General features: G+C 50.2%; 1 protein-coding gene across 22 annotated transcripts in view; it reads right to left on the reverse strand.

Moving 5' to 3' along the window:
* The window catches only part of CHD4 (chromodomain helicase DNA binding protein 4), a 45,023-nt gene that overhangs the window by 18,820 nt on the left and 1,697 nt on the right, over positions 1 to 24,506 (reverse strand). For 5 of the 22 annotated variants that reach the window (XM_063711706.1, XM_054527873.1, XM_024257495.2 and 2 more), the window contains exons 1-22: positions 19,039 to 19,180; positions 18,013 to 18,190; positions 14,110 to 14,231; positions 13,694 to 13,909; positions 13,386 to 13,504; positions 13,030 to 13,271; positions 12,667 to 12,794; positions 12,275 to 12,410; positions 11,959 to 12,137; positions 11,516 to 11,755; positions 9,961 to 10,164; positions 9,633 to 9,838; positions 7,464 to 7,595; positions 6,799 to 6,895; positions 5,919 to 6,110; positions 4,877 to 5,077; positions 4,554 to 4,691; positions 4,158 to 4,279; positions 3,855 to 4,028; positions 3,378 to 3,519; positions 3,156 to 3,287; positions 2,927 to 3,044 (exon numbers count right to left, since the gene is read on the reverse strand). In XM_063711706.1, coding sequence (XP_063567776.1) covers positions 2,927 to 3,044; positions 3,156 to 3,287; positions 3,378 to 3,519; positions 3,855 to 4,028; positions 4,158 to 4,279; positions 4,554 to 4,691; positions 4,877 to 5,077; positions 5,919 to 6,110; positions 6,799 to 6,895; positions 7,464 to 7,595; positions 9,633 to 9,838; positions 9,961 to 10,164; positions 11,516 to 11,755; positions 11,959 to 12,137; positions 12,275 to 12,410; positions 12,667 to 12,794; positions 13,030 to 13,271; positions 13,386 to 13,504; positions 13,694 to 13,909; positions 14,110 to 14,231; positions 18,013 to 18,112 — 3,340 coding nt within the window. In that variant the 5' untranslated portion in view covers positions 18,113 to 18,190; positions 19,039 to 19,180. Of the gene's footprint in view, positions 1 to 2,926; positions 3,045 to 3,155; positions 3,288 to 3,377; positions 3,520 to 3,854; positions 4,029 to 4,157; positions 4,280 to 4,553; positions 4,692 to 4,876; positions 5,078 to 5,918; positions 6,111 to 6,798; positions 6,896 to 7,463; positions 7,596 to 9,632; positions 9,839 to 9,960; positions 10,165 to 11,515; positions 11,756 to 11,958; positions 12,138 to 12,274; positions 12,411 to 12,666; positions 12,795 to 13,029; positions 13,272 to 13,385; positions 13,505 to 13,693; positions 13,910 to 14,109; positions 14,232 to 18,012; positions 18,191 to 19,038; positions 19,181 to 24,506 lie in introns of those variants that run through there. The other 17 variants (XM_063711710.1, XM_063711709.1, XM_024257497.3 and 14 more) reach the window with 6 other exon arrangements.

The raw sequence follows: 24,506 nt of genomic DNA on the forward strand, positions 1-24,506 counted from the left end.
GTGGATCATTTGAGATCAGGAGTTCGAGACCAGCCTGGCCAACATGGTGAAACCCTGTCTCTACTAAAAATACAAAAATTAGCCAGGCGTGGTGGTATACACCTGTAATCCCAGCTACTAAGGAGGCTGAGGCAGGAGAATCGCTTGAACCTGGTAGGCAGAGGTTGCAGTGAGCAGAGATTGCACCACTGCACTTTAGCCTGGGCAACAGAGCGAGAAACTCCATCTCAAAAAAAAAAAAAAATTAGCTGGGCATGGTGGCGCACGCCTGTAGTCCCAGCTACTCAGGAAGCTGAGGCAGGAGAATCACTTGAGCCCAAGAGTTCAAAGTTATAATGAGCTCTGACTGTGCTACTGCACTCCAGCCTGGGCAACAGAGCAAGACCCTATCTCTTAAAGAAAAATGTCAGAATAGGCCAGGTGCAGGGACTCACACCTGTAACCCCAACACTTTGGGAGGCTGAGGTGGGCAGATCACCTGTGGTCAGGAGTTTGAGACTAAGCTGGCCAACATGGTGAAACCTTGCCTACTAAAAATACAAAATTAGCCAGGCATGGTGGCAGGCACCTGTAATCCCAGCTACTTGGGAGGCTGAGGCAAGAGAATAGATTGAACCCGGGAGGCGGAAGTAAAAACGAAAGAATGTCAGAATATAAAAACTTATTAGGCAAACACCACAGTAATAATCATTGTAAGCAAGGTCCACTGATGAATACTAAAATCAGTGTAAAAGTTTAAGGAGAAACAGGACACTGACATAGTCTCAAATATCTCCCCTCAAGCTATTTATCAATCACAATGGGAACAATAGAAACTTTACACTGCAGAAACTCAGCAGGCACCACCTTAACCAGTGATCAAGTCATTACCAGTAAGGGGACATATGAACATCATGTCCATCGCCCAGTATGATGAATTGAAAAGGACACATCATCGACTGGGCGTGGTGGCTCACGCCTGTAATGCCAGCACTTTGGGAAGCCGAGGCGGGTAGTTCACAAGGTCAGGAGATCGAGACCATCCTGGCCAACATGGTGAAACCCTGTCTCTACTAACAGTACAAAAAATAGCCGGGCGTGGTGGCAGACGCCTGTAATCCCAGCTACTCGGGAGGCTGAGGCAGCAGAATGGCTTGAACCCGGGAGGCGGAGGTTGCAGTCAGCCAAAATCAGGCCACTGCACTCCAGCCTCGTGACAGAGCAAGACTTTGTCTCAAAAAAAAAAAAAGAAAGAAAAGAAAAGGACACATCATCACCTCTGTGGCATTCTTGCCCAAAATGTCTAATCTAATCGAGAGAAAACATCACACAAACCCAAACTTAGAGACGTTCTACAAAATAACTGAACAGTGCTTATCAAAAGTATCTATATTGACCAGGCACCGTGGCTCACACCTGTAATCCCAGCACTTTGGGAGGCCGAGGCGGGCGGATCACCTGAGGTCAGGAGTTCGAGACCAGCCTGGCCAACATGGTGAAACCCTGTCTCTACTAAAAATACAAAAATCTGCTGGGCGTGGTGGCACACACCCATAATCTCAGCTACTCAGGAGGCTGAGACAGGAGAATTGCTTGAACCCAGGAGGCACAGGTTGCAATGAGTCAAGATCACGCCACTGCACTCCAATCTGGGCAACAGAGTGAGACTCCATCTCAAAGAAAAAAAAAAAATCTGTATCATATAAGCAAATAAAGAAATGTCACAGATAGCAGGAAGCACAATAACTAAATGGAACACGGGACCTGGGATTGGATCCTGAAACAGAAAATAGACATCAGGAAAAATTGGTGACATTCATTGAAGTTCTGTCATTTATAGTACAATACCAATGTTAATTTCCTAGTTTTGATGATTGTACTGCAGTTACGTAAGTTATTATTAAGCGAAGCTAGCTAGTTCAACAGTATACATAACTCTCTCTGCTGTTTTGCAACTTTTTTCTAAGTCTGAAATTAAAATAAAAGTTTTTTTTTAAACAAGGAGTAGTGATACTGAGCACAGTGGCTTATACCTATAATCTCAATACTTTGGGAGGCCAAGGCAGGAGGATTGCTTGAGCCCAGAACTTTGTGATCAGCCTGGGCAACATGGCAAGACCCCATCTCTACAAAAAAATTTTTTTGGTTAGCTAGGTACAGTGGCTCAAGCCTATAGCCCCAGCTAGTTGGGAGGCTGAAGCAGCAGGGTCACTTGAGCCTGGGGGTGGGTGCAGGCTGTAGTAAGCCATGATTGTGCCACTGCTCTCCAGCCTCGGCAACAGAGTGAGACCCTATCTCGAATAAACAAAACAAAACAGGCTGGGCGTGGCGTGGTGGCTCGTGCCTGTAATCCCAGCGCTTTGGGAGGCCGAGGTGGGCAGATCATGAGGTCAGGAGATCGAGACCATCTTGGCCAACATGGTGAAACCCCATCCCTACTAAAAATACAAAAATTAGCTGGGCATGGTGGCACACGCCTGTAGTCCCAGCTACTTGGGAGGTTGAGGCAGGAGAACTGCTTGAACCCGGGAGGCAGAGGCTGCAGTGAGACGAGATCGTGCCACTGCACTCCAGCCTGGGCGACAGAGCAAGACTCAATCTCAAAAAAAAAAAAAACAAAAAAAGCAAAAACTTAGTAGCGTCTACTGAGGCAGACAAGTCTGCTAGTAACTTGCTATTTGAGCTTGAACAAGTCGTGACCCCTTGCTTGCCCTCGAGATACAATGCTTTCTTCTTTCTAGCAGAAAGAACAAATACCCAAAAGAAAAAATCTCCTAGGAATAGTCCAATACATTCTTCCAATTGAGACATTCAAAAGCTTTACTCTTCCATCTCAAATGACAAAGTCCCAAAAGAACTACACAGAAAAGGAGATGCACAAGAAGTTACAGTCCGAAGATATAAGCAAATCAGGATTCCTGAAACTAAACAACTCCTTCTCTCTCACCATTGAAGCGGTCAATGGCCTCTTGCCGCATGTTCCCAGTGATTCCACCATCGATGCGTTCGTATTTATAACCTTCATGTTCCAAGAAATCCTCTAGCAGGTCCAGCATCTTGGTCATCTGTAAAAGAAGCACAGTTTAATTATGCAAGAGTCAGATGCTAATCCCTTTCCTTAGGTCACTAAGGGTTGTCTAATGACTGTTCCCTAACGCTCCCAGTCCACATGATACCTGGGAAAAGATGAGTACACGATGCCCACCCTCCTTAAGGTTCTTGAGCATTTTCTGCAGCAGCAATAATTTCCCAGATGCTCTGATTAGGGCACTGCCATCATACATGCCATTAGGCATCTTAGGGGCTTCCTAAGAACAAATGCAAAGAAAAAAATATTAAAAGAAAGCCCACATGGAGGAGACCCAACCCAGGGAGGAACAGGAGATGGCACTACATACCATTGCAGCCACAGGGAAGAGGTATGGATGGTTGCAGCACTTCTTAAGATCCATCACCACATTCAGCAGAGACACCTGGTTGCCACCACCTCGGGCATTGAGTGCTTCAAAATTTCGAGTGAGGATGTACTTGTAGTATTTCCTACATGGACAAGGTAGAAAGACAGGTTAGACTTGAAATCCTTTCAATGACTAATAATGCAGTCCCAGCAACTGAGCTCTTTTTCCCAACACATCCCACTTTGGAACTAAGGACACCTAACACACAAGCACTACCACCACCACCATTTTAAATAAGGAAAGGTATAACTTGAAATAAGTAAGAACTATGCGCTCCAGCGCCCTAGCATCAGGTTTCTTCAGGCCTTGCTTGCTCCTGTCACCAGATGCCTTGAAGCTGAGTGGGGGAGGAATAGGAAACACTCTGCAGACTGGCAGATGTCTAAATGGAGTCTGCTTCTGTCCCTCCCAACTCACTTCTGCATAGGGCTCAGCTCCACACGCACAATTAGTTCTGTCTTGGAAGGCATATTCTTGAACACATCAGCTTTGAGCCGCCGCAACATGTGTGGCCCCAGCATGTCATGCAGTTTTTTTATCTGGTCCTCCTTGGCAATATCAGCAAACTCCTCCAAAAAACCTTCCAAATTGCTTCAGAAAGAAAAAGGAAAAAAGTTACTGGAGAAGGAGAAAGGAAGAAAGAAAAGTGATACAGGAAATGGGCAACAGGAAGAATGAGAAGCACAATTATGAGCCGATTACAGATAAACACACACTTACTGGAACCTCTCTGGGGTGAGAAAGTTGAGCAGATGAAACAACTCTTCGAGATTGTTTTGTAATGGTGTCCCAGTCAGCAACAGCTTGTGCTGGAGTGAGTAACCATTCAATACCCGGAAGAACTGGTGAAGCAGATGGAGAAAGGTGAAATCCAATGAAAACAGAGCTCTAGTAAATCTCTACAAAATTTCAAGTTTTTCACTGCCCAATAGTTAAGCATCCCACTCCTCACATTCTTTTTTAAAGGCCTGGCCACCAAGGGCTGTCACATACAAGGAAGGAAGGCAGAGACAATTTTTCCCTCTCCTCTCCACCTACAAGTTTTCCCCTTAATGAATTGGTAGTACTAGAAAAAACCCAAAGTAGGGGCTCCAACGTCCCTCCCTCAGCCCTCACCTTAGACTGATTGTTCTTCAGCCGATGGGCTTCATCCACAATGAGGCAGGCCCAATCAATAGAGCCCAAGATAGCCATGTCAATGGTGATCAATTCATAAGATGTCAGCAGCACATGGAATTTCACAGATGCCTCTTTCTGCACATGAAGGCAACTTGGTCACTACCAGTCAGTTCCTCTGTGTAAGCACAACCAGGGGACTGATGAAATGTTTTCCTCCTCCCAGGGTTACCCTTTTGCCTCACCAGGGACCAGATCACAAGGAGGTAAACTAAGCCAGAAGCCACAACTCTTTCTCTAGGGTGGCTTCCCTCCCGAGATACCTTCATGCGGGAGGCCTTCTTGCCACCACGAATGGCATTGTCTTCAAAGGAGAACTCATTCTCTCGGATGATGGCACGGCTGTCCTTGTCACCCACATAGGTTACAACATACATGTCTGGAGCCCACATTTCAAACTCCCGCTCCCAGTTGATGATGGTAGAAAGAGGGGCACTCACTAGGAAGGGGCCTTTGGAATGACCCTTTGAGGAAAAAGAGGAGAGTCAGGACTAAGGGCCCCAGCACACTGCAACCCCAGTGAACACCCACCACCCTGCTGCCCCCTCAAGCTGAGCCAAGGACTGACACACCTGCGCTGCTGCTCCTGCTCTCACCTTCCTCTATACACATGCCCAGCCCACTCCTTTCCAAAAAGCCAAGGTCCCACCATAACTACAAGTCTTACCTCTCCCACTAAGTCTTTATATACTTTTTTTCTGAGACGGAGTTTCACTCTTGTTGCCCAGGCTGGAGTGCAATGGCGCAATCTCGGCTCACTGCAACCTCCACCTCCCGGGTTCAGGCGATTCTCCTGCCTCAGCCTCCCAAGTAGCTGGGATTACAGGCGTGCACCACCACACCCGGATAATTTTGTATTATTAGTAGAGATGGGGTTTCACCATGTTGGTCAGGCTGGTCTCGAACTCCTGACCTCAGGTGATCCACCCACCTTGGGCTCCCAAAGTTCTGGGATTACAGGTGTGAGCCACTGCGTCCAGCCAAGTCTTTCCATACTAATTCTACTCATAATTCCACTTCCCTCAACACACAATCATTCCCCTAGAACTGACACTCTGTGGACCCATTGCTAATCCTACCCAGGGCTCCATGTCCTCAAATCTTCCGCTGTGTTCATGTGTTTATCCACTATCACATTTACCTACTATCTACTAAACACATGTGTACCTGTGTTTATCTATTACCCAAAGTGTTCTTGAAGGTCAGAGACCAATTGTTTTATTCCCTTATCTCTCTACTCAGTGTAAGCGAAGGCTTCAAACACAAAACACCCACACAAAATCTACCCGCCCCAGATTTCCTTACCTCCTTGTAAAGGGAATACAGAAACACTGCTGTCTGTACAGTTTTCCCAAGGCCCATCTCATCAGCCAAGATGGTGTCAGTGCCCTGAGCCCAGGAGAAGCGCAACCAATTCAGGCCCTCCATTTGATAGGGGTGCAGGGTTCCACCTGTAGCATCCAGGTACTCTGGCTGTCGCTCATACTTCACTGTTGGCTGAAGGATGAAACAGAGAAGTCAAGAGCTGGCAAGGAACTCCCTTCCTCCCCTAATACAGCAGCTGCTTCCTCCTCACTAGTCTTCACAGATCCTCTTGGGGAGGAGCTACAAAAAATTCTGAGGGAAGAGATCCCCTATGATTACTGCAATTTCATGTTCAGTTTAGGGTCCTCCAGGAAACAGGGCTTAACCAGACAGACCTGATTTTGATCCTACAGATCACTGAGGAAAAACACATCGCAGACTCCCTACTAATACAATAATTCTACTAGTCAGGATCCACCAGGTAAATAATCGTTATGTCCCTCTTAGATTCATCTTTTTAACTTTAATCACCCTCAAATTACACTGTACAAACAAAACCCAGAGGAACTGAGCCTGAATTAAGCCAGATTCCAATGTAAGTTCATAAAAGCCAGGCTATGTGGCCCCTCCCCTCAGATAACACTTCTTCAATCATTCAAAATATACCTCCTTTTTTTTTTCTGATGACAAAAGAAGAAAGTAATCCTAGTGCTTTCTGATATGTAGAGATGTGGAGAAGTGGAGAAGCCGACTTTGTGAAGTAATCTCAGCTACAAAAGTTACTATCTGCATTTCATTACTTAAGAGTACCATCATTAGACCGCAGCAAAGATACATTGTCCTACCCAACAAACTACTGTCCCTTCCACCCCCCACTCACATCAACTGTTGGCGTTTCTGGAGGCCTCTCCAACTTCCGAAGCTTCACCTTCTTGAGCTTCTTGCCTGGTCGGCCTTCCTCACCCCTCATTAACTCCCTAAAGAAGAAAGACATCACACAGCTGCCCAAAGTCCTTTTCTAAAGAAGAGACAACTTGGCCAGGCGCAGTGGCTTACACCTGTAATCCCAGCATTTTGGGAGGCCAGCACTTTGGGAGGCTGAGACGGGCGCATCACCTGAGGTCAGGAGATCGAGACCAGCCTGGCCAACATGGTGAAACCCCGTCTCTACTAAAAATACAAAAATTAGCTGGGCGTGGTGGCAGACGCCTGTAATCTCAGCTACTCGGGAGACTGAGGCAGAAAAATCGCTTGAACCCGGGAGGCGGAGGTTGCAGTGAGCCAAGATCGCACCATTGCACTCCAGCCTGGGGGACAAGAGCAAGACTTCGTCTCAAAAAAAAAAAAAAAATTAGCTAGGTGTGGTGGCGTATGCAAATAATCCCAGCTACTCAGGAGGCTAAGGCAGGAGAATCGTTTGAACTAGGAAGTGGGAGGCTGCAGTGAGCCAAGATCACACCACTGCACTACAGCTTGGTGACAGAGCAAGACTCCATCTCAAAAAAACAAAAGAAACAATTCTATTCCTCACCCAAAATCACTCACCTGTGATTCCAATAGCTCTGCTTGAACAGGTCGTAATCCTGGATCTCCACATCCTCACTCTCCCAAGAAGCCTGATCATAAGGTAAGTCCCGCCACTTGATCAAGTAGTGGACGTGGCCCTTCTTGTCCACACTGCAAGTCAAGGAGAGAAAACCCTCAGAGCCAGAAAAGGCAACCCTCCTCACTTCCTCTCAAAAACTGGCAATACCGTTTGTTTCACAACAGACCTCTAGGTATGCCACAGATCACACGTTTTCAGAGCCTCTACTATACCAGTTTTTGACCAAAAATTATCTCTAATTTATACTTTCCTAGAGCTCAAACACCAGAATTCAGTCAGTTAATAATTAACATAGAATGTTGGCCGGGTGCAGTGGCTCACACCTGTAATCCCAGCACTTTGGGAAGCTGAGGCAGGCAGATCGCTTGAGGCCAGGAGCTCAAGACCAGCCAGGCCACCATGGCGAAACCCCGTCTCTACTAAAAAAAAAAAAAAAACTTAGCCAGGTGTCAGGCCGGGCGTGGTGGCTCACGCCTGTAATCCCAGCACTTTGGGAGGCCGAGGCAGGCGGATAACCTGAGGTCGGGAGTTCGAGACCAGTCTGGCCAGCATGGTGAAACCCCGTCTCTACTAAAAATGCAAAAATTAGCTGGGCGTGGTGGCAGGTGCCTGTAATCCCAGCTACCCGGGAAGCTGAGGCAGGAGAATGGCTTGAACCCAGGCGGCGGAGATTGCAGCAAGCTGAGATTGCGCCACTGCACTCCAGCCTGGGCAACAGAGCGAGACTCCATTTCAAAAAAAAAAATTAGGCAGGCGTGGTGGCACATGCCTGTAATCCCAGCTACTCTGGAGGCTGAGGCAGAGCATCACTTGAGCCTGAGAGGTGGAGGCTGCAGTGAGCTTAGATCATGCCACTGCACTCCAGGCTGGGCCACAGAGCAAGACTCTGTCTCAAAAAATGTAATAAATAAATAGGCCAAGCACGGTGGCTCACGCCTGTAATCCCAGCACTTTTTGGGGAGGAGGCAAGCGGATCACAAGGTCAGGAGATCAAGACCATCCTGGCTAACACAGTGAAACCCCGTCTCTACTAAAAATAAAAAATAAAAATAAAAAAAATTAGCCGGGCATGGTGGCGGTGGCCTGTAGTCCCAGCTACTTGGAAAGCTGAGGCAGGAGAATGGCGTGAACCCAGGAGGCAGAGCTTGCAGTGAGCCGAGATCATGCCACTGCACTCCAGCCTGGGTGACATGTCTGTCTCAAAAAAAACCAATAATAATAAAATAAATAAACAAATAAAAATAATAACATAAAGTGTCAGGCGCAGTAGCTCACGCCTGCAATCCTAACACTTTGGGAAGCTGAGGCAGGCAGATTGCTTGAGCCCAGGAGTTTGGGACTGCTATGAGCAGTGATCACGACACTGCACTCAAGCCTGGGCAACATAGCTAGACTTTATCTCAAAATAAATAAATAAAAAAGGCTGAGCGCGGTGGCTCACACCTGTTAATCCCAGCACTTAGGGAGGCCAAGGCAGGCAGATCACCTGAGGTCAGGAGTTCAAGACCAGCCTGGCCAACATAGTGAAAACCCCGTCTCTACTAAAAATTCAAAAATTACCCGGGAATGGTGGTGGGTGCCTATGCCCAGCTACTGGGGAGGCTGAGGCAGGAGATTCACTTGAGCCCAGGAGCTCGAGGTTGCAGTGAGCCGAGGTTGCACCACTACACTCCAGCCTGGGCAACAGAGCAAGACTCCATCTCAAAAAAACAAACAACTGGGTGTGGCAGCTCACGTCTGTAATCCCAACACTTTCACCTGAGGTCAAGAGATCCAGACCATCCTGGCCAATGTGGTGAAACCCCGTCTCTACTAAAAATACAAAAATTAGCTGGGCGTGGTGGCTTGCGCCTGTAGTCCCAGCTTCTCAGGAGGCTGAGGCAGGAGAATCACTTGAATCTGGGAGGCAGAGGTTGCAGTGAGCCGAGATCATGCCACTGCACTCCAGCCTGGGCACAGAGTGAGACTCTGTCTCCAAAAAAAAAAACCAAAAAAACAAAAAAACAGTGTCTTCCAAGTCTAAGTTACTGGGTGACATCCATTTTCCCAATCCCTTTAGCAGGACTCTCCCACAGAGACTGCCTGTCTCCCATATGCTCAGCTGGTACCTGTGGTTGAGGATTCGGTGGATCATCATCCACTCAGGTTTTATCCCATAGCGATAGAAGCGTTCCTCCATCTCTGCAAATTTAGGGTCCTTGTTCTTTCGCTTTCGGCTTTTCTCTTCATCACCACCAAAGTCCCCAGAAGGTGGCTCATCCATATCATTCTTCCGCTGATAGTTTCGGAACATCACCTGACAGTGCAGCTCCAGCTTTGAGTGGAAAGAGAAAATCAGCCACCAAGAAGCTGTGTTCATTCCTTCTATCCACAAGGCCCTTTTATCACTATCCTCTTCATCGTAGCCCCTGCGTCTCCAGCCTATCCTAAACTTACCTGCAGTTCAGAAACCCAGGAGCAGTGCCAGTAAGACATGCCTTGCCATTTCACAAAGAACTGCCGCTCTGGCCGCCCCTCCAAGGGCTTTGGGGAGGGCGTGTTGGGATCAGCATCTGGAGGCCGAGGCACTGGTGTGGGAGATGGTGGCTGACCCCACTTCCAGATTAGGATCTTCTGCACTTTGCCCTTCAGAGCTGGACACTGAGAGAAAAAGAGACAACTTAATCTCAAATCATAACCATGGGAGGAGAAGGGACAGCCCACAGTCTCAACTTCATCAAAGGACGATTAAGATCTCATTTTAGAACTAGAGCAGTGGCTCATGCCTGAAATCCCAGCACTTTGGGAGGCCAAGGCAGGCAGATCACAAGGTCAAGAGACCGAGACCATCCTAGCTAATATGGTGAAACCCCGTCTCTACTAAAAATACAAAAATTAGCTGGGCGTGGTGGCGTGCGCCTGTAGTCCCAGCTACTCGGGAGGCTGAGGCAGGAGAATCACTTGAACCTGGGAGGCAGAGCTTGCAGTGAGCCAAGACTGCCCCACTGCACTCCAGCCTGGGGGACAGAGTGAGACTCCATCTCAAAAAAATAAAAAAAGATCTCATTTCAAATAAAATCTAATCCCAGGACTCCTCCAGGGACAAAATACAGGTTGAAGACCCCTCATGTGAAATGCTTGGGACCAGAAGTATTTTGGATTTCACATTTTTGGATTAGGGTGCTCAACCTGTGATAGAATTCTCTCTCCATTTCTGGACATCATCCAGGATTTGCGTGCCACCATCACTCCTATCTGCTTAACAGAGCCAATAGTTAGACTTTAACAATAAGCCAGAACAATCAGGAAATCAACAGACTTAGAGCACAGAATTCCTCCCTTAAGCAATCTAAAAGCAATAAGTGGCCCTATTAAACATTCTAAACTGGCTGGCATGGTGGTACACACCTGTGATGCCAGCACTTAGGGAGGACAAGGGAGCAGAATGGTTTCAGACCAGGAGTTCAAGACCAGCTGGGCAACATAGTGAGACCCCGTCTCAACAAAGATTTTTTTTTTTTTTTAATTAGCTGGATGTGTTGGCATGCACTGGTACTCCTAGCTACTCAGCAAGAGGCTGAGATAGGAGGATCACTTGAGCCCAAGAGTTGGAGGCTGCAATGAGCTATGACTGCACCACTGCACTCTAGCCTGGATGACAGAATGAGATCCTGTCTCCAAAAAAAAAATTTTTTTAACAAAAAAATGAAAAACATTGTAAGCTACCAAGACCCTGAGGGCAGGGTGTCAACACAGGGACAAATGTCCTCAGCTAGAAGAACATTGCTTCATCTCCTCTTAAGAGAGCTGGCAAAACATCAACTCCTCAGTTTGAAGTTAGTCCTCTATTTTCCCAGAACAAAAGTATCCCAACACTATAGGGTAAAGGAAAATGCCTTTCTCAGGGCTGAAAAGCTCATAGTTCCTCTCCTGCACCCCAGCCTCACAATAGCCTACGTAGAAAAGACTACACTTTCCACATCTTTTGCCCCGGCTGAGATCAGTCACTCACCGTACAACGGGGACAGAGCCATTCACCGTTGGGGATCTCTGGAAGTGGGGGATTCAGGCAGTGGATGTGGTAGGAAGAAGGACAGGTATCACAGCAGAGCAGTTCCCCACCATCTTTGCAGACCCGACAGAATTCCATATGGTGGTCATCCTCCTCTTCGAGGTCTCCCCCAACCTCTTCCAGGATCTCCTCACCCTCCGAATTGTCCTCTTTAGCTTCCCACTGGATGCCTTCCTTTTCCTGCGTAAAGGACCACAGATTCAGATTATTATCCCCACCCACCCACCGAAGTCTGAAGCCAGTGCCCGTCATTCCTTTGAATGCTTCCCAAAGCTCACACCCCGCAGCACCAGCATTTCCATTTCCATCCAGGCCCCAAAGAGCTTTACTGTCCCACCCTTCTTCTCATGGGTTCCAAGGGGCCACAGTGGCCAGACACTCACGCAGTGTGGGCAGCTCCACTTGCCCTCGGGAGCCTTCTCCATGTCGGGATCCAGGCAGACCATGTGGTAAGCACGGGGACAGGTATCACACAGGATGATCTCACCGCCTTGCTGGCACACCTCGCAATAGTCCTGGTGGTCTGTCTCATAACCATCCACAGCAGTCACCTCCTCCTCGCCTGGGCAAGGAAGAGGGAAAGCCCAGTTATTGGAAAAAAACTACCTCCCCGCACCCCCAACCCCTATCTCCTTAGGGAGATTCTTCCCCAATCACTCCCACCTCATCCCATCACAAATATACAGAAGAGAAACACACCTTTCTTTTTCTTTTTAGTGGTTCGGAGTTTCTTGCGGCTGCGGCTACTACGGCTGGTGGAACCATCAGAAACAGAATAGCTATTGATACTGGCATCATCGAAGTCAGATTCCACATCTAAGTCATCATCCTCACTCTGGCAGGATGAAAAAGAATAAGGTTAGACGTTCAAGCCAACGGGAAGGACAGAGTGGCAGAGAGGGGAGTGCTCTCTCACTGGGGATACCAGAATCCCAGCAAGCACCGTTATACAGGGAGCCTAGTCTCATCTTGTTCTGTGGGAAACTCCTCACATTCTTACGTGCCTACTATGAAGGACAGGTCCTGATATAAGGTCACATCCTTTCTATTAGACATGGCACCCTCCCTAAAGCGATGCGCTGGGCTCTTACCGAGGATCTCTTACGCTTGGAACCAAAACCTCCCAGCTTGATTTTCAGGGGAGCTACTTTCTTGGGTTTAGGCTTCTTGGCATCAGGTACACGAGGGCTGCCCTTGGGTTTCCTCCGAGCATTGGGACCTAAAATCAGGATACATCCAAATATATACCACAAGACCAAATATGGGGAAAATAAAATCTTCTCCACCTAAGCTTGCTTCTCCACATTGATTCCCAAATTTCCCTCCAAAATCCAAGACTCATTCCTCCCTCCTATCTCCTACCTTAGAGCTGACAGAACAGCATTCCCATGCTCTGTCTTTGACATCTTAAGCCCACACTAGACACCCCCACTCCCATTTGAACCCCATTTCACCTTTGCCCTCCTTGGTCTTGGCCTTGCGGATAGGCACCTCCACAGGGGGAGGTGGTGGTGCAACCTCAGTGGCTGTCACCATGCTCTCCACCACAGCCACCGCTGCTGCTGCCGCAGCTGCCACTGATGCCCCAGAACTGCCTTTGAAGGGGTTATTGGTACTGAACTCCCGCCATTTTGCACCCAAAACCATCATCATCTTGGAGACAGCGATCTTGGGATTTTTGGCAGCAATGAGGGGTCTGGTGGAGAAATACACAAGAGCAGAGGAAAAGGTTTAAGAATAAAAGAAAGAGAAGTAAGAAGAGATAATAGAAAGATTCTCCTCCCCCATCCCCAAGCCCCTTCTGTTTTACCTGACAAACTGGCTGAAGGCCTTGTAGTTGGTGAGGGTTCGATAATCCTCCTCGGAGAACACGTGGTCAATGTCTTCCATGCCCCAGTCTTCCAGGAGCTGAGCAGATGATTTAGGCTCCTGCAGAAAGAGCAAAGTCAAGTACCTGCCACCTAGTGTCCACACTTGCTAAACAAATTTGTGTGGAAAAACCAGAGTAACAGAGTTAATAGGAAAAGAAGAGAAAGTGTCCTAAAGGGTAGTAAGGTGTCTAGGAAACAAAAGGACAAAAGTTTAACAGTACAAAGAAGAGGATGGAGGTCTGGGCACCTTTGAATCATCATCATCGTCATCCTCCTCCTCCTCCTCCTTCCGCTTGGATTTGCTCTTCTTCTCTTTCTTAGGTCCAAGCTTCTTCTTCTTCTTCTTGCCAGGGGTATAGTCGCTGCCCTCACTGTCTGAGCGCAGAGCCACCTCTTCCTCCTCCTCCACAAACTCTGGCCCCTCCCCAGAGCTGTCCCCCAGCTGCCGGCATAAGAGCATACGCTGGAGCAGGGAAAGGAGGGGAGAGGGAGACAGACACACACATGCTACACACATGCTGGTCTCAGGACAGCCCCGAGGCTCATCCCCAGAACCTGGCCCACCACTCCTGAGAAAGAAACAAACGCCCTCAGCCCTTCAACCCTTCTCAGAGCTCCTCCCTTCTTCCTCTGATTCCCCGTAACATTCAGTCACCCACTCACCTCCTTTTTTTGGCGCTTGCTCTTAGGGATTTTAGGGTCCCGAGGTTTCTTAGGCTTTTTCTTCTTCTTGAGCTTTGGAGTCTCTGTTTCTGACAAATCCTCTTCTGGGTCCTCTTCATTTTCTACATATATTTGGCAAAGAGTGGTAGGCAGGGAAAAGATCAATAGCAAAAGGTTAGGCCCTAATCCAGAGGCTTTAGACTTTATTCCCCACCTCTTGTCCCAGATTCCTCTGAAGAGAACTGCTATACTCTGTACAGAAGGAAGCTGATACCCAGGACAAAAACAGACAAAGAGAGAGCTGTATATACCCGAAATAGGCCTGCCAGGCCAGACCAGGCCCACCTCGGGCAGCTGTCCAGACCCCTGCCTCCTCTCTCCCGTTCCTACCAGTCCTCTAGATGGTTCACCAGTACAGCTGAACTGAGCTACTTAGAGTTCACCAAGTAAGAGAACTAGGTTTAGGCCTCCTGTAACTGGCCACCAAGTTATTCTATAAACCAGGGAATGAGAATGAAAGATCCTACTCAGAAGGCAAAAACTATAGAATACACCTTCCCAGAACAGGATCAGTTCAGGGGTCTCGGAAACCATACCCTTCTCTAACCACTTTGAAGTCATCACTGTTCAGATTAACCAGAACCTCCAAGTCCTAGGTTCAGGTGCCAGCCCAATCTCATGCCCACTTCTAAAATACAATTTCCTTTCCCCAACTCCAACCCTAATGTTCCTCCTCAGCTTCTCCTGGGTCAGCAGCCTCTTCTCCCTAGGGGCCCAAATCAGCCCAGCTGTCACCATCTCCCCCTGCACCCGCCCCCCAGCAATCCTCCTCCCATCTGGCACCACCTCCTCCCCTGGCTGGAAGCACACACAAAGCCTGGGGTAATATGAAAGCTCCTGGGCAAGGATAGGTGGGAAGGGACACAGAGAAGGCCAGGAGGCAGCTTCCTTTGTAACAGACATTTACACCAGCTCCGACTCCCTCCTCCCTCCTCTCTCCCTCTTCCCAAGCCACCCCCGCCCAAAGGGGGGTGGGTAGAGAAAGGAGTGGAGAGAAGAAGGGAGTGCCTCACCCACTGAGGAAAGGGAAAATGGCTCCTGACCGCAGAAGTCAGCCCAGGGCACCCAGCTGCCAACATAGGACAGACAGGAAGTGGCAGGGGAGGGGGTGGGTTTGAGAGAGGTGGGGCGGGGGGGTGGGGGAGAGACTGCCCTCATAGAAGCCTCCCCAAATTATTACCTGGCCCCAGGTCCAAATGCCACCTACTCTGGGATGACACAGTTCACAAGAGCCCACCCTAATGTCCTAAGCAAGGAAACCCAAGGAAAGCGAGACAAACATGAAGGTAATACTAAGAGAAGAACTTGATTACTCCCTCAATCATAATTACTTTTTCAATCATCAGAGCTGAGATTTAACAAAGGCTCAGTGGACCTGTGGTCAGCACATACAATCTTCTCCCCAAATTTCTGATACCCAAAAGATTTAGTTTGAGGAATGGAGGCCCACAAGAAGTCTCTGAAACTCAGCTTCCTCACCACCCCCACCCAGATTCCTATCCAACATATGAGAATGTCTGCACAAAAAAACGGAGCAGGACCTAGACATTGGCAGAAAATAATATCCCAGCCGGGTGCAATGGCTCATGCCTCTAATCCCAGCACTTTGGGAGGCTGAGGCGGGCAGATCATTTGAGGTCAGTTCGAAACCAGCTTGGCCAACATGGTGAAACCCCGTCTCTACTAAAAACACAAAAATTAGCCAGGCATGGTGGTGGGTGCCTGTAATCCCAGCTACTCAGGAGGCTGAGGCAGGAGAATCGCTTGAGCCCGGGAGGCGGAGGTTGCAGTGAGCCAAGATCGCACCACTGCACTCCAACCTGGGCGACAGAGTGAGACCCCGTCTCAAAAATTAAAAAAAAAGTAATATCCCTCCTTCAATCCCTGACATGTTCTCAGCTCTTAACCCCCAAAATTAGCCCTAAAATGTCTCTGGCTCCCCACTTCCTGAGCTAGACAGATACTAGGGAATGAGACATTAGGCTGGACAAAGCACCATCAGCCTCCCTGCTTCTCAGCCCAGAATAAGACCAGGCACAAGAAAGCCCCTCCCATTCCCCCTTGGGAATGGAACATCAGCCTGGATTTCACCAGAAAGAATCATTTTCTTAAGGACTTTTCCCCACCAATCCTCAAGTCAACCCCCAACCCCCATCAGCTACATCTCACCACCCCCATAAAAGCTGGAAGTGGAGACAAAGACAACCCATGGAGGCAAAGGGGACATCCTTCCATGCACATGGAGCCCCCAAACTTCTCAGGCAAATAATATGCTGAAATGGCAAACCGCCAACTGACTGAGATATAGAGAAGATTTAGGAAAGGGACAGGAATGGGGTGTGGCAAGTGGAAAAAGTGGGTCATGCTACAGCTCAGGACAGAGTTCACAGCTCCTGCGCAGCTCCCGGTCAACATGAAAGGCAGCCCCAGCCCAAGGGGCCAATGGGAGGCCAAGATGTGCAACCCACAATGTCTAGGCAGCGCTACTGTTTCTCATGCCCCTCTCAGAAGGACAGGGTCCCCTTACCAGCACCACAACCCTGCCCTCACCTTGGGCAAGGGCATGGAAATCTGCCCCTCTACTCTACACAAGGATGAAACCAAGTTTCTCATCCCAACAGCCTAGACTCCATGACAACACTAACCCCTCTCCTAAATGGCCTCAGGTTGAAGTGAAGACTTCCCACTTAAAAAGTGCCAAACGTGAAAGCATCTCTCCCAGACCACCTCAACTTCCACTGAAGCTAAGAAGAGAAGGCAGAAGTGAATGATGCTGGATGAGAAACAAAAACAGGATCAGCAGGCTCCAGAATGAGAAGAAAAGTAGAAGCAGAAGGAATGAAGAAATGACATGTAGGAAAAAAAAAATTAAACTGGAAAACATGAAGGTCAAGGAAACAAATAGGTGACATAGCTAGGGGCTCTGAAGAAGGACACAAAAGAGAAAGACATCTGCTTAGGAACATGATATCAACCATCATTTGAGGATAGACAACAGTTCCCCTAATCAGGCAGGGTGGTTATAACCATACGGGTTTGGCCAATTCATGCAGCCACCCCAAAACACAGATAGCGCAACCCCTAGCACACCTACACAGACACTTCACACTGCCAGCCTGAACCCCAGGCTACCTCATAGAGGCAGAAGCCACTAGGAAAAAAGCCAAAATTACGTCCACTCACCAGAAGAGGGGTGCCCTCCCTTCTTTTGCCCCTCTTCACTAGGCTATTACATCCTCCCCGAGCCCCCATCACTTCCCCACTCAAAACATTCCAGCAATCTGCCTGGCTAAAAGCACTCCAGATCCTGCTGAGGAGCGCGATTCAAACTTCACACAGTTGAGACAGCACAGAAAACCGGTAACCGATCAGAAGCTAAAAATAATCAGATAGAGTGTAACCAGCACTCCCTCTTTCCTTTCCACAGCGGCAACCACAGGATCCTACTAGCACAGATGCCCGGCTGGTCTTTCAAACAGAATCCTCAACGCCCCCCTCCACCACCACCACCACAAGCCTCCAGGGGTCCCAGCTACCTGCATTCCTCCGAGGACCCACACACCAGGTAATGCCTGCCAGCCCAGAGAGCTCCCTCAACTGGGAACTGCAAAGCATTCCTCAAGACAGAGTGCAGCAAGCTGGCATCTCCGTGCCCAGGAGGCACATGGCTTCCACCCCCCTCACACCAGAGCTCCGCAGAAGAGAACCACTCCCTTCAGATACCCTCCACCTCCAGCTTTGCACAGAGACAGCGGAGCAACACAGCCCTGCCTCACCAGAGGAGTCACTCGGAATAGCCCCAGATGCCTCCTTCCCGCCATGGGCCCTTGGGGAAGATGTTACCTGGGTGGGGTGGGGGAAGGCTGTTGTTCAAAAGTGCATCCATATCCTCCTCCTCACTGCCCGCCGAGCAGGGGGACGGGGAGCCCAGGCCCGACGCCATCCCCTTCCGCTCCCGGCCAGGGAATTGGCCCAGCTGCTCCTGCCGGCGGCCTGGGGCCCTCTACACTGGCCCGAGTCACTGTGCGGGGGAGGGGGCAGAAACAGAGAACAGTCAGTGACGCGCACTGTCCCCCTCCCCCACACCCACCCGCTCTTTCCGCCCCCCACCCCAGCCACCCTAGCAGGGCACCCGAACCGCTCAGGCTGAACTTAGTTCCACACTCCTCGGGGGCAGCCCGGAAGCCGGCTCCCCGGCAGGCGCCCCCACGGAGCGAGGGAGAGACGCCTCCGAGGGCAGGCTGGTGCAAGCGCGGGGAGGGGAGACGCCGGGCTGGACCGAGCGGGGTGTGACGGGGGAGGGGGTCCGAGTGGCAGCGGCGCGGGGGGGCCAGGGGAGGCCGCAGGCGGCGAGGCGCTCGGGGACACAAGGTCACTTGGGGGTGGGGGGGCGCCTCCCTGCGCCCGGGGAGGGGCCAGTCCCCAGACAGGGCAGCTCTCCAAAGGCTGTCCTCTGGGACAACTCAGGTTCTCCTCAAGAGCTGCGGGGACGAGGGGGCGTGGAGGCTCGGGCGCTGCGGGGGGCCGGAGGCAGGGACGCGGGGGGCGAAAGCGTCCCACCGGGAAGGGGGCCTGGCCACGTGTCCCGGGGGGCAAGTGATCAAAGGGCGAGAGGGTGGGCGCCTGGCATTGTGGGAGACCAAGCCGGAGGCGGGGGGTCGCGGGGAGCAAGACTCCGGCAGGGTTAGGGCGGGGGCTGGGGAGGAGGCCGGACGCCCTGCAGAGCCAGGAAAGGAAGGGTCGGCTCCTCTGGGCAAGGGGCGGTCCGCGGGTCCGGAGACGCCTGAGGAAGGGGCAGGTGACGGGGTGACCCTCGGGGCTGGTAGGGCCGTGAGGGGCGTCTCTTTGGGAACCCCGCGCTCTCCTCACCCCGGAGCCGCCGCAGGTCGCGCTGGGTCCGGCTCGGTGTCACTCCCGCTCCGGCTCCTCCTCGTCGCGGCCGAAGGGGGGAAAATGGCTCCGGCTCCAGCGTCGCCTCTTAAAGGGCCTGAAACACCGGCCGGGAAATCCCACCGCACAGGCCCCGCCCCCCCACGGACAGCCCATAATAACCTCAACCAACTCCAACCCCCCCCTTCCACTACCGCCACCCTCCTCCCCAGGTCTCCCGGGCAACCCCCGCCCCCTCGTCGCTCAGGCAACCACTGGCCACGCCCCCTTCGAGCGCGCGCGCGCGTGTCACCTGGGCAACCGCCCACCTCCTGGCCATCCCATAATACACACGGACCCCCCCCACACACACACACACACACACACACGCACCCTGCCCCCCCCACATTTCATACACATATGCCAGGGGCTGCTGACATCTCATAATATTGCAGACCTTTTGCAACTAACCCTCTTAGGCATCCCATAATAGCCATCCTTTGCCAACTTCTTCACTCTTGGCCCTAATGCTAACATCCCATAATAATTCATCACCCCTCCCTCCCCATGGCCATCCCATAATAAGCACCCCTCCCAGCACTTATGCCTCATATCCCATAATATTCAGCCCCATCCCCCACAGACATCCCATAATAACCATCCTTCATCCACCCCCAGTTTGATATCCCATAATAGTCAGAAACTCACCCCCCCCATACTACAACAACGGACACTCGGCCTCCTCCCACACACATCCCGTAATAATCAGTCTCCCACTTTCTATACTGACATCCCATAATAACTAACCCCCTAGAGCTGCCCTCAGTCCCTGCAGGCCAGGGTCTAGAGGCTCACATCACCCCCAGCCTTCCCTCTTCTAGCTCCACAGCCTATAGTAAGTACCCCTCCTCTATCAAAAAGATAACCCATAATGATCAACAGCCCTACTGTCGCCCCACAGATGGACATCTAATCTCTTTTCCTCTAACACTGGAAAGCCATCCCATAATAATTTTACTCTCCTACCCACATCCTGACATCCCATAATAATTGCAAGGAGCCCGTGGTCAACCAAACATACCATAATACTCTCAACACAACCCAGTGTCACATCCCATAATGCTTCATCTCCACTCTACCACCCCTATACCCTTCGAGCCAGGCATCCCATAATATTCATATTCTTCCCACCCCCATCTCCAGGCGCTGTCAGTCTATTCTAACACCCAGAGCAGGGAGGGCCGGGCAGGCTACCCACGCTTCCCTGTCCCCGCCCCCACTTGCACACACCTTAATCCCTTTCTGGGCCAAAGCAGTATCCTGGCAAAAAGCCTCCTGATGTCTGGGACCCCAGCTTCCCTCATACCATCATTTCCAGACACTCAGGGGCTGGGAGCCCACCTAGGGCCCCACCCAGTCCCACCAAAATCTAGGTATTTTCCAGATGCTTACCTCCAGCTCCTAAGTCTTGAGGAACACCAACCAACCAAAATACCAAGCTGACAGATGAAACATTTACATGAAGTCTAATTCACCCTACAGCATCCCATAATAATTACCAACTCCTATCCAAAGACTATCTCTCAACATTGTAGCAATCCTCCCCCTCACCACACCCCCAGGCCAGGGATCTTTCACCAACACCCCCAGGCCACTCCTGGGGATGGACATCCCATCACGATGTGAACTCAGTTTCCTGCTGTATACACACCAAGAGTGAAGGCCTGCCCTCCCCCTACTCACCACTACTCATGTTCATTCAACCTATGTTGACAGAGTACCTAGTAAGGCCGAGCTCCACACCATGGAGAAGCAAGGAAGACCGGGGGCCTCCCTTCAAAAAGCATAAGCAACCAAGCAAACTATGATACACGACAGAATGGTGTCAAGGGAGAACTGCTGAGCACTGTTTCCCAATTTCCTGCTACAGAAAATAAAATCCCACTGGTCCCAAGAGAGAACATATCCCAGTAAGATTTATCGTGGTCCTTCTAGAGGCTGGAAGATGATACTTAAAGGATTTATGGGTATAGACCATAGCCAACATGATCTCCTATCTGTTCCCTACTTACTAGGGGATTTTTATTGGAAAGCAACGTTCATCCATCCAGCATTCCTAATACTGAATTCCTATAATATGTTCATGTCCTTCCTTCTTAAGAGACTCCACAATATACTAGCATTGTTTGCCTCATTCTTGAACACCAAATCCTGCTTATCCTCAATGTCCCATATTTTTCAGGCACTTTCCCATTTTATATCCTGAAGTCTCATAATATCTCCAATGGCCTGCATCCTCATCTTGTTGGGGCCCCATTCTCCACCTCAAAAAAAAAAATCTTTAGTTGTATAATGTTCCCCATCTTCCCCTGCCTGTATAGAAGTCAATATTCCAGCGGGGCACGGTGGCTTATGCCTGTAATCCCAGCACTTTGGGAGGCCAAGGCAGGTGGATCACAAGGTCAGGAGTTCCAGACCAGCCTGGCCAAAATGGTGAAACCCCGTCTCTACTAAACATACAAAAATTAGCCTGACATGGTGGCACATGCCTGTAATCCTAGCTACTCAAGGGCTGAGGCAGGAGAATTGCTTGAACCCAGGAGGTAGAGGTTGCAGGGAGCTGAGATTGCACCACTGCACTACAGCCTGGGCAACAGAGCGAGACTCTGTCTCAGAAAGAAAAAAAAAAAAAAGAAGTCAACATTCCAGGAGGCCTTCTACATTGAATTATGCCCTAAGGTAGCCCTCCAGCATACACCATCCCCTTCCCTTATTATGCATACCCTCCAGCCACCCTATGGACCCAATCCTAGAAGTTGAAATAACCAAATCTTTTTTTCGTTTTGTTTTTTGTTTTTTTGAGAGACAGGGTCTCAGTGGTGCAATCACAGCTCACTGCAACCTCAACCTCCTGGGCTCAAGTGATCATCCCACCTCATCCTCCCACCTGTAGCTGGAACCACGGGCATACATCACCACACCCAGCTAATTTTTACATTTATTGTAGAGACGGGGTTTCACTATGTTGCCAGGCTGATCTTGAACTTCTGGACTCAAGTGATCTTCCCACCTCAGGAAAGAGCCCAGTTTTTTTTTTTTTGAGACGGAGTTCGCTCTTGTTGCCCAGGCTGGAGTTCAATGGCGTGATCTCGGCCCACTGCAACCTCCGCCTCCCGGGTTCAAGTGATTCTCCTGCCTCAGCCTCCCAGGTAGCTGGGATTACAGGCATGTGCTACCATGCCCAGCTAATTTTGTATTTTTAGTAGAGATGGGGTTTCTCCATATGGTCAGGCTGGTCTTGAACGCCCGAACTCAGGTGATCCGCCCGCCTCGGCCTCCCAAAGTGCTGGGATTACAGGCATGAGCCACCGCGCCTGGCCAGGAAAGAGCCCAGTTTTAAAACCCTTTGGCCCTCAGAAAACCGAGCCCATCAGCCTGTCACTTTTCCCTCTTCCTGACTCCCAGAGATTCAGGACCTGAGTGAAAACCAATGTCCCAGCACCACTGCCTTGCTGCCCTAACCCCAGGCCAAGGACAATGTCTCCCTCTGCTCATGTACCTTTTTTGTATGGGTCCAAGACCTATGGAAGTGGGACGAGTTGAAAAGAAACTAGGACTTCCTTGTAGAAAGGGCCCTTTACTAACCAGTAGTGAGTGGGACGAACCTCATGCCATCTCTGCATTACCCTTCTCATCTCATTTCCCTAGAGGAAGGCCTGGCCAGATGGCTCTCCCCTTCTCTAGGATCCAAGGGACTGGAGAACTGGCACAAAGAAATGAGTTCAGGGAAGGCAAGAGCTTGCCTCAGGGAATTACAATCCCCCTGCTCCTGAGCAGAGCACCAGGGACCCAGACAAGTCTTCCGCTAGCTCCTGGCTGACTCTGTAGACCCACTAGCATTCCACATTTAACTCTCCTCATCTTAGGACTGGAGTTTTCGGCATCAAAGACATCAGGTCCTGTCAAAAGCTCCCTGTCACCTTTGAAGTAGGTGTTTTCTTTTCCAACCTTCCCTTCAGCTCCCTGGCCCACCCTCTTGCTGCACTCATTGTGGCAAGCGGGCCATTCTCCCCTGTTCTGCAAGGCTTCCAGTTGCCCTCATTAAATGCTCTCGACGTCAAGACTGGGTCCCCTTTCCTTACCCAAGCCCTCTCCCATACTTACTCTGAGTACTAAGAATGAAACTTGTGTTCCACAATGGGGGGTGAGGAGGCAGCTCTTTTCAGATACCATGATGTGGGGACACCTTCTTTCAGGGAAGTTTCTCCTTCCTACAGAGGGCTGCCAGATGCCTATTGTGCCCTCTTCTACCCTCAATTCTCCCGGGGATCCAGCCTGTCTCTGGGCCTCAAATTCCCCTCTGCAATGTCTCCATCTGCCCATACCCATACTCTCATTTCCACAGTGATCTGTCCATATAAACCAGTAAGACAGTGTTTGGGTAGTCACAGCCTCCTGCCTGTGACTAAAAATATCCACATTTTATTTATCCATATATCCTTTGTCCACTACTCACCCTGTGTCCCTATTCCTGTAGGTTCTACCCACTTCTTCCTTTGCTGCTCTTGCTCCCCACCTCTCCCTGACACCACAAAAAGGAGAAAGTTAAAATCCCTTCCTCTCTTCTTGAGTTCCAGAAAGGGCTCGGAGGTGTGTGCTGGTGTGTTGCTTTGTAGTCCTTATGCTTCTAGGCTTCCCCTCCCTCCTCTAGTCCCGTGCTACCCTCCCAGATAAATTATAAATAAACCACTAGCATGATTGGCCCACGGAGACTAAGGGTGGGATAATCTCCTAATTAATGCACCCAGGAGGGCAGCCTCTCTAGCCAGTTACCTTACAGTTCTGTTTTCATCCCATGGTACAGAAGAACCTAGAATAACACTCAAGAGTGGGTTGTTCATGGAGTTTTTAGCATTTGCTCTATAATTCCTCTCCTTACACCTCTGTTTTGCGTGAACCTGAAAAACTCTGTTCATAAGAGGTCCAAGGGGCCACAGTGTTCTCCTGCTCTGTCAGAAAAGGGGATTTTGGGAGACAACGAGGGAAGAAAAGCCACAGTGACAGTGCACTCCAAAGGCTAGACAGGATGCAGATCACGTGGGGCTTGGGGGTGACATGCCAGGTGTTTGTATCTCAGGAGGCAAAACCTAGTGTCTGTTTTTTGGGTGTGACTGCAAGGTAGCAAAGCGCCCCGTGCACAACCCCCCAACCTGAGCAAAGCGCCCCGTGCACAACCCCCCAACCTGAGCAAAGCGCTCCGTGCACAATCCCCCAACCTGAGCTATGGTCCCCAGGCTCAAACCCAGGAAGACAAAGATGGAAGGGAGATGGGTACTATGGCCGTCCATGAGCACTACTCCCTTTGGTATGCCACCCGGCCAGAACCTCTCAGTTCTCATTTGCAGTGCAGCTCCGCAGGCCCCGGACTCACAGGGCAACCCTGTAGCGCACAAGCTGTTTAAAGGACC

Source organism: Pongo abelii, chromosome 10 (assembly GCF_028885655.2).
Source record: "Pongo abelii isolate AG06213 chromosome 10, NHGRI_mPonAbe1-v2.0_pri, whole genome shotgun sequence".
NCBI classification, from domain to species: Eukaryota; Metazoa; Chordata; class Mammalia; order Primates; family Hominidae; genus Pongo; species Pongo abelii.